We start from the raw sequence: 9,508 nt of genomic DNA, 5'->3' as shown, positions 1-9,508 counted from the left end.
AATGATGTATTTATTTACATTATGTTTATATACAATTTATTTACTCTTTGATTATAGTTTAAATCTTAGAATTATTTCCTAAATATCTATATTTAATAAAACCATGATGACAAGCAAACAATGTTGATTAGAATCAGTTTTAATGTGAGTCGGGAAAAAAAATCTTTACTTTGTTGGTACTTTTCTGCTATTTGGAATTTAAAGTCAAGTCAGACTTATTTTGTCTAGCGCGTTTTACACGTAGTCTTTTTCTTTTTACAAAGCAGCTTTACAGAAAATCATGATATTAATGGTTATAATATGTTATTACCTTCACGCTTTATATCGCATTTAGCAGATTAGAGCTTGGCGATAATTTATAGTTTACATTTTGCGACGTGTATGCGGATGGAAGCATTTGATTTAAGCATTTATTACATTCGTTTTTGTCTCATACACTCATACATGAAAGAACGAGTTTGCCTTCAAAAAGAAGTTTTCAACAGGAAATATGGTTTAATTGCACATTTGCAGCCATACACCTTATCTTATCATTCACCATCAGAGCGTGACTGCGGAAAGTGGGCGGGGCGTATAAAGTTTGCGAAGCCTGAAAGTGAATGACAGTTCATCCATCCTCCGCTTTAACAGAGCGCATGAGGGGCATCAGGCAGGATCCGAGCGAGATTAGCAAATGAAAACTTTTACGGAATCACAATGAATTTGAACTACATATTCCAACCCACCCAGGGACTTACTTGTTATTGTATTTCATTATTATTTTTTAAACAATCACGCCTTTTTGCGCGCGTGACTGCGCCCAGATGTCGCCTGTTATACTTGAACTAGTTTAATATGCGGTCAAAAGCGAATTAAAGAACCTAGAAGATGATCGTAAGGAGGCTGTTTCATGTACTGCCTGTCTTCGCTCTGACACTTTTCATCCTGGTTTTGCTGGATTTGCAACTGCGCAGCCGGAGTGACCAAAAACCCACCGCTAATTTTGCGCACGAAAAGACACCGTCTATATCAAGAACTACGGCTGTGAACCAACACAGAGATGTTGTTAATGACAAACAAAGCCGAAAACGTCAGAAATGGAGGGAGATGAGGCCACAACCACCTTTAGGACTCACTGACATCTTTATTGCAGTGAAAACCACTGGCCGGTTCCACAAGACCCGCCTTGCTCTTCTTCTGGAGACCTGGATCTCCACGACTAAACACCACGTGAGTGTTCCATGACTTTTAAATACTCGAAATTAAGAGGATTTAATTTTAGAATGAACGAAAACCCTTACTGATCAACCACCAGTCAATGTTTATGATGGTTCCTTGATCATTTTATGTGTCATAGTCTTGATTTGAGATGCAGTCTCATCCAACAACCGCTGCTGATGTCACGGGACATCTGGCAGACGTGTGCACATCCTGTGGCATCGGCTAGAAGTTGTGTGCAAACGTATTTGTGAAAGCACAGGTGCAAAATCTCAGGCTTTTATGATGCCAAAACCAAGCAGGTTTGTTATGACTGTCTCACAAGGGGCACCTATGAAATTCTGCAACCCTCATGGAGTTATTGGTTGCATTTCATTGCTAAACACTGCAAATAAAGTCATTTTCACAAGCACGGATGAGCCAATTTTATTATTGTTGGCACCGCACCGCAAAGACTGGCCTACGAATGGGTGCATCTATATTAAAATGCAGCGATCTGCCCCATTTCCTGTTTCGTCCGCCCTGTGCTCGTTTATAGACTGAGCACTTCCTGTCTGTGTTCTCTAATTCAGCAGTAGCCTTGTCACGAAGGGTTGAGATGGACTTTTAGGTCCTCTTTTTGTCACAAGAAGCAGAACTCACAGCTGTGATCTTTGAAAGATAAACTAATGAAGATGACTGACTGAAAGGCCATTTTAATGAAGTCAAGTTTTGTTCCTTCCACTGTTTTTCTTATAATACAAAGGATTTGGTGTGGCAGTGAATTAAAGACATTTTAAACTCAAATAAGTTCAGAGGTTTGACCAAAGGATTCTGGGTTAAGGCTTGTAGATACTGAAATGTCTGATTTGACAGATCTAAAAGACCAGACCAAGTGTGTGGTTACAACATAGCGGCTCGGTGAATCTCATGCAAAAGACCTGTGACATGTCATGGTCACATTTCACCGCAATATCCCCCCCTAAAAAAAAATTGCACTCTGACATTATGACATTATTATTATTTTTTTTTAAATTAAGCACTTAAGTGTTTCCAGGTAACAAAATTAATATTAATATATTTTTTTTATATTATATCAATATAGTATTTACTTATTTTATAATAATAATAATAATAATAATTATTATTATTATTATTATTATTAAATATGTAAATACTATATTTTAACTATAAACATTATTTTAATATTTTGTTATTATGTGAATTAATTAAAATATTAATAAAATATTTTTAAACAATAACAGAACGTTTGAATTAAAGTATATTATTTACTTGTTTTTAAAATAACAATATTTATAATAATGATAATTATTATTAATATAAATAATACATATTTTATATTAAATTAAATATCAATTTAGTTGTTTTTTAACGGTTATTACTATTATTATTATTATTATTTTATTTTTTTAATGTGATTAATAATTAACAACACGAAAAATCTTAATGGTCATAAAAATGTCTTCAAATTATTTATGTAAAATAAAATTGCAATATAACATTTGTTTATCTATTTTCTGAAATATGGCCCAAATATGTTTTTGACAGGTTTTGTGAGATTTCCCCACTATTTGTCAACAACCTCATTATATATTTTTTTATTTATGCCATTGAAGTCATGCTCATATTTATTTATGCCTTGGGATTTAGTGGTTTGTCAGCTGGTATGTAATATGATTTCCCACCCACTTCTGGTGTTACTTGGACCTGGTTGTTGCTTAAATCCATGTTGCATGAGACAAAATGTTTATGAGTGAAGCCCTGGCCCCTGGCATTCATTCAGAGAATGTAAGACATAATTATTGGTTATTATTGATACTTGCCAAAAAGCAAAATTTGACAGAGATTGATTAAAAAAAATCTTGAACGTCCCCCCTTAATGGACCTCCATTTACACTGTAAATGATCAGATTTGACTGTGGCCTGCTGTAACATGACATGAAGAAGCAGAACAAAGCCAGACTGACGTACTAACACATGCTTACACACATTCACACTCACGATTTGGCAGGCGCTAACAACACAAGGAGGACTTTGGGAAGATGTTAGTGATTAGACTTGCTGAGTGTTATCACTGAGTGGCTTGTCAAAACGAATTCCCAATGTGCAACTCAGGATGTAACACTTTCAAAGCAGCAGCCATCACTCTAAATATAAGACAAGTGCGAAATAGTGGTGCTGCTGATCCAAATACTTGTATGATCAAAGAGAATGTGTGTGAAACGCTTGGGGCTAAAATTACTCTTGTATGGCATACTAATATGTTTGTTTTTCTCTCTCTGTGTGTGTGTGGAAGAAATGACTCTCAAACGTTCAGCAGTGTGCCACTCTGAAAGTCTGAAACTGGAAGGGTTTGATGTTGAGGTTTTGCATCAGATTGTGACTCTCAAACATAAGAATTAAAAAAAATCCCTGCTTCTGCTTTATTGCTCCTGTTTTGAATATGAGCAAATGCTGAGTGTGAGGAGGAAGTGTGTTCATCTGAAGTTTGAAGATTCAGCCTTTCCTTTTCCTCTATGTGGAGACAATGACTAATTTTATATGATATATGATTACTCAACATTTAAATGTTCTGATGAGTTGTGCTTGCAAACATCCCTGCCATACAATTGCTAGGCTATTGCCATATGGTTGCTAGGGTGTTTTAGGGTATGCTTACACAACAACGATTGTACTAAAAAACATTTTTGAAAAGTTTTGTGATACCCGTTCAAAATGATACACGTTCACATGGATATGCAAAAATTACTGAAATCGCTGAATTATGCATGCCAGGCCAGGCCAGTAGTTGGCAATGTCATTTCTATAGACTGAACATGTAATACGTGTGCGTGTGCCATCACCGTATACACAAATTCACGTTTTCATAGTTTACATGAAGACGATATCAGTATTGTTTTCAAAAACAGACATTTTGAAATTCGTTTTAAAATCTTTGCATTTTCAGGTGCCTAAAACACTGTTGTTGTATAAATGAACGGCCAAAACGCATAAAACGTTTTCAGATTTTTTTTATGGTGTCGGGTAAACACCCCATTAGATTGTTTCTAGGGTATTCTGGCACTGTAATAAATTACCTATTAATTTACAGTAAATTATTGCAGCACAGACAACAGTACTGTCACGGTCTACTACTGTGGAGGAGACGAAGGAGCATGGAGAAGAAGGAAATTCCTTAGGAACAGACTTTAATAAACAAACACAGGGAAACACACACGTAGCATGGGGTTTGACGTATAACATTCGTCACAGGGCTTAAGTACTCAGGACTAAATGAGATAACAAGGGGAACACAGGTGAAACCAATGGAACTAAATCAGGAACAGGAACAGGAAAACCAAAAATGGGCACAAACACAGGAGAAATGAGGTCGTGGGGCACGTGGGGGAGGAAAATACAAGACACGGAACACAGGACTGACATTACTCCCCCCTCCCCGAAGGCGCGTCCACGCGCCACACAACATCTAAAGGGGAGGGGGGGGGGCTCTGGAGGCCCCTCAGGACAGGCTTACATGGGACGGCACCCATGGCGGAGCAGGCAGCTCAGGGGGCCATGGTGGAGTAGGGAACTCAGGGGGCCATGGCGGAGCATACAGTTCCGTGGGCCATGGCGGAGCAGGCAGCTCAGGGGGCCATGGCGGAGTAGTGAACTCAGGGGGCCATGGCGGAGCAGACAGTTCAGGAGGCCTGGCCTCGGCCCGACCTCTACGGAAGGATCCCTATAACCCCCCTCAAAAAAAATCCTTGGGGAGAATATTGCTTATTTATGGGCCTAGGTATCCTCCGTGGGCAGGATGTCGGAACAGCGGCCCTCACTGGGCTGGACGTGAGGACTGGAGCCCTCCTTGGGCTGGACGTTGGATCTGGAGCCCTCTTCGGGCTGGACGTGGGAACTGGAGCCCTCATTGGGCTGGACGTGGGAACTGGAGCCCTCTTAGGGCTGAACGTGGGAACTGGAGCCCTTTCTGGAGCGGACTCAGGGACTGGAGCCGACACTGAAGCGGACTCATGGGGTCGAGCCAACAGTCGCTTCCTCCTTAGATTCCTCCCTTGATTTGCGGTTAAGAATCGGGCTGCTGTCAGCTGAGGGCTTGGGAGTGAACCGGCTGGCGGGCTTGACTTTGGAGCGGCTGGTGGACTTGACTTCGGAGCAGCCGGTGGGCTTGGCTTTGAAGCGGCCGGCGGGCTTGACTGCGATCTGGTTCTGGATCGGGGCCGGACACTCTCCAGACACCGGAGGATTCCTTCCCTCCAGCTCAGTCCCGTGGTGTCTGGGAGGTCAACGGGGCGGTAGTAATTTGCTCCGATCCAGAACAGAGAGTAAAGTGCGGCGTCGTCCAGCACCGTCATCACGGCGAGCCTGCAGAACTCCCGGGCGTACTCGATGAATGGGAGATCCCGGCGGGCTAGGGCGGAGAATCGTGTGGCAATTTCCATAGCCGCGGGGAGAAACGGGAAAAAAAAAGACTGGCAAAAAACGGAAACCAAACGGGAAGAAGGGGCAGCGCTTACTGTCTTGTTTAGGTCGAATGTTCTGTCACGGTCTGCTACTGTGGAGGAGACGAAGGAGTGCGGAGATGAAGGAAATTCCTCAGGAACAGAGGAACAAACACAGGGAAACACACACGTAGCATGGGGTTTGACGTATAACATTCGTCACAGGGCTTAAGTACTCAGGACTAAATGAGATAACAAGGGGAACACAGGTGAAACCAATGAAACTCAATCGGGAACAGGAACAGGAAAACCAAAAATGGGCACAAACACGGGAGGAACGAGGTCATGAGGCACGTGGGGGAGGAAAACACAAGACACGGAACACAGGACTGACAAGTACATTAAATTAATCGTACAGAATCATAATTATACTTGATAGCAAATTACAACAAAAACGTGCGTTCAGAATTAAGATACTCCATAAACTTGCAATTCTAAGAAAAAAGTCAGACTACTGAGATAAAACCCCCATAATTCAGACTTTTTTTATCAGAATTCTTAGTTTACATTTTGCAGTTCTATTTTTTTTTCCCCCCACCACGGAATAAAAATAGCATGATTGCGACTTTTAATCCTACAATTCTGACATTTTTCTCACAATTGAACCTTCGCAAAAACTCACCCTCCTTCTTTACTGTTGCTATGTCCAACAAGCCATGCCACTCTCATGCCACACATCATGTTCTTACGGAGTAAAAAATAAATCGTGGAGCAAAGAGGAAACTGACAAAACGCCGTCAGACAAGACAGAGCAGGTTACTTCTGGTATGAAGCAAAGTCTTAGCTTTAAAATTTGGTCATTTTTTAGAAATTCAAACAATAAATACAGTTTTGTGGCTCTTTAAGCAGATCACAGATCACTCAGTTCAAGCGCCACGTGAACCGATCATCTTTTGATATTTACTTAAAGCACAAAATAAACATGAATGAACACCAGAAGGTCAACATTTCTCAAATTGAAGTCCACCAAAGTGAATCTACTCGCCTGTCTGATTCGTTTGTCGGACAAAATGACAGATTCTGCGTTGTGATTGGTCAGATCACCTGCCAATCAAGCTCCCTGCGAAGGGTCAATTGACAGCAAATTATTGCAAAAACATGCGTTCAGAATTGCGAGAACTCGCAATTCTAAGAAAAAAGTCAGAATTGTGAAACATAAACCCCAGAATTCAGCCCTCTGAGTTTACATTTTGCAGTTGTTTTTTTGTGGTTGTTCTTTTTATCTTACAATTCTGACTTTTTTCTCACAGTGACGTGTTTATATCTCACAATTTTGACTTTTTGATTATTTTCAAAATTGCGAGATATAAACTCCGAATTTCAGAGTTTCTAAACTCATATAACTGGAAATTCTGAGAAAAAAAAGTAATATTCAAGTTTATAACTGTATAATTCTTTTAGTAGGTGGTTGCTAAGACATCGTTTAGTGGTTGCTAGGGGGTGTCTCTATGATATTCTGGACTGTTGATATGGCTTCAGTCTCTCGTTCGATGTAAGTCTTTGAGATTTTCTTCTATTTCATTTAATCTGCCAGGCAGAAGTCATAAATTAGATTTCTTTGGAAAGTACCACAAACTATGAGAGTTATTTCCCAGTGTTTAATGCTTACGATTAGGAGTTTGTTCAAATTACATTTCAAGCTCCAACAGTGGGTTTTTAAGCACAGGATGTTGTTTGTGCTTGTCAGTTTTGGTGCTTCTGTTTGTGTGCCCTTTGCCTCCGTGCCAATAAGAGGAAGCGACAGCCGCAGACTGCGTTTTGAAACAATGACAAAACGGAAGTCTATCTTAACAGAGGAAGTCTTAAGCTGGGGAAACAGGAACAAAGTGTGAAACAACAAGTCCGGCACTTTTAACAAATGTAAGAAAGAAAGAAAAAAAAACACCGGACATCTGAGCAAATACTTTTTTTCATTGTGAGTTTTTGTCACTGTTACAGACTAATATTGTTTTGTGTTTGTTTTCGTGATGTATGTCTATATGAAGCTTTGATAGCCTATTATAATGAGAAAATGTTCTGGTTGCATCTGCTTTTATCGTCCATCACATTATTAGCCATTTTCCGAGATTTGTGCCTTTTTCTTATCCCATTCATTCAATTTGTGCTTCTTTCCCTCTCAAGTTGAGAAAACAAAACGTAGGTGCCTAGTCTACGAGTTTCACTTCATTATGCCGCTAATGGACGGTTTTGCTGCCGTTTCACTCTTTGTACATCTCCAGACGGTGTTTTATAAGCCGCTGTCATCAGCCGCTTCACTTTATCCGAAATAAGCGCTAAAGATCCACCCTTATGATTTATGAAGGAGCTCGGGGTTTGAGTGGGCTGTTTCCGCTCGCTCTGGCCCATTGGCTTTGATGGCCGCGGCATTGATCTGCGCACTTCGATTATTCCGCTTGTACTCAAGGGCCGCGGTGGGAGCGGAACGTAGAATTACGATATGAGCCGTCTGGAGCACCTAGACGTCATAATGAAGCTAAACTTTCAGAGTGACATATCATGCATCATGGGGAACATTAAAGACTCTAGCAGGGGTGAGGTGTGTGTGTGTGAGAGAGAGAGAAAACGGATGAGTAGAGGAATATGGTCGCGGCTGACCACAGATAGGATGTGTCGCTGTCTAGCAGGAAATAGCTCCTAAATCTGCTCCTCTCATTTGGTTGAGGGACCTTTTTTTAAATATAAATTCGGTTTTGTGGTTACAAACGACATGGAAAACCTTCATTAATTATATCATATTATATACGGGCTATTCTACATTCTGACATTGTGTACTTTAATAAGGCGACTCATATGGGAGGATATATATATGGCACAGAGGTACAGGTCCTCATCTAAACACAAAATCTCTTTTTTAAGTTTTATCCAAATATGTGTTTTTCCCTTTTTCATGGGCTGAATATACTGCCACAGATGGTCTTTGAACCAAACTATGATTCCTCCAGAATCTCTTCTGTTTTTAACATTAGGCTGTTTGATTGAGGGTATATGTAGCTCTCTGTAGTTTGATGGGGTGTAGGTTTTAGAGTCTAAACGACTCCATGTCTCAAGTAAAATAATTATATCTGAACTATGTACAGCGTTAACAAAATCAGGATTAGTACTTTTGTCTCCAAAAGCTGACGAGAACATCCCTTGAATACTATAACATGTTATTTTAAACAATGACATTGGGAAGTATTGAATTTACCAGAATAATGTATGAATTCATGACCAAATCATGTTTTAAAATATACATTCATCAATTTAAAAAAAGGAAGTATAGAGGATATACATAAAAATATCATGAGTGAATCAGTTTTTCAATTGTCAAATTTGAAAGTAAACAAGTAGATATAAGTCAAATAAAAGTCATTAAGAAATAATATTCAGCATTAATAAAATCAGGATTAGTACTTTTCTCTCCAAAAGCTGAAGAGAACATCCCTTGAATATTATAACATGTTATTTTAAACGATGACATTGGGAAGTATTGTATTTACCAGAATAATGTATGAATTCATGACCAAATCATGTTTTAAAATATACATTCATCAATTTAAAAAAAGGAAGTATAGAGGATATACATAAAAATATCATGAGTGAATCAGTTTTTCAATTGTCAAATTTGAAAGTAAACAAGTAGATATAAGTCAAATAAAAGTCATTAAGAAATAATGATAATTTTTAACTACAGACACACTGTAAGTAATTACGCTAATAGGTTGTCACATATAATTTTCACATGTGAAAGTGTGAATTAGTACTAGTCAGGTAAAATCACTATCATACTAATTAGATTGTAAGAGCAGACTGATTGCTATAAAAGGAGGGAA

At 39.3% G+C, this 9,508-nt stretch overlaps 1 protein-coding gene across 2 annotated transcripts in view; it reads left to right on the top strand.

Moving 5' to 3' along the window:
• The first annotated feature begins 627 nt into the window (after positions 1-627).
• Positions 628-9,508, top strand: part of LOC107665528 (beta-1,3-N-acetylglucosaminyltransferase manic fringe-like) — a 19,519-nt gene continuing 10,638 nt past the window's right edge. For both annotated transcript variants that reach the window (XM_016456441.1, XM_016456442.1), the window contains exon 1: positions 628-1,209. In XM_016456441.1, the coding sequence (XP_016311927.1) occupies positions 868-1,209 (342 nt within the window). In that variant the 5' untranslated portion in view covers positions 628-867. The remainder of the gene's footprint in view (positions 1,210-9,508) is intronic.

Source organism: Sinocyclocheilus anshuiensis, unplaced genomic scaffold, assembly GCF_001515605.1.
Source record: "Sinocyclocheilus anshuiensis isolate Anshui unplaced genomic scaffold, SAMN03320099.WGS_v1.1 scaffold543, whole genome shotgun sequence".
Lineage (NCBI taxonomy): Eukaryota > Metazoa > Chordata > Actinopteri > Cypriniformes > Cyprinidae > Sinocyclocheilus > Sinocyclocheilus anshuiensis.
The sequence above is the reverse complement of the archived record's forward strand: the minus strand, read 5'-3'. Positions and strand labels throughout refer to the sequence as shown.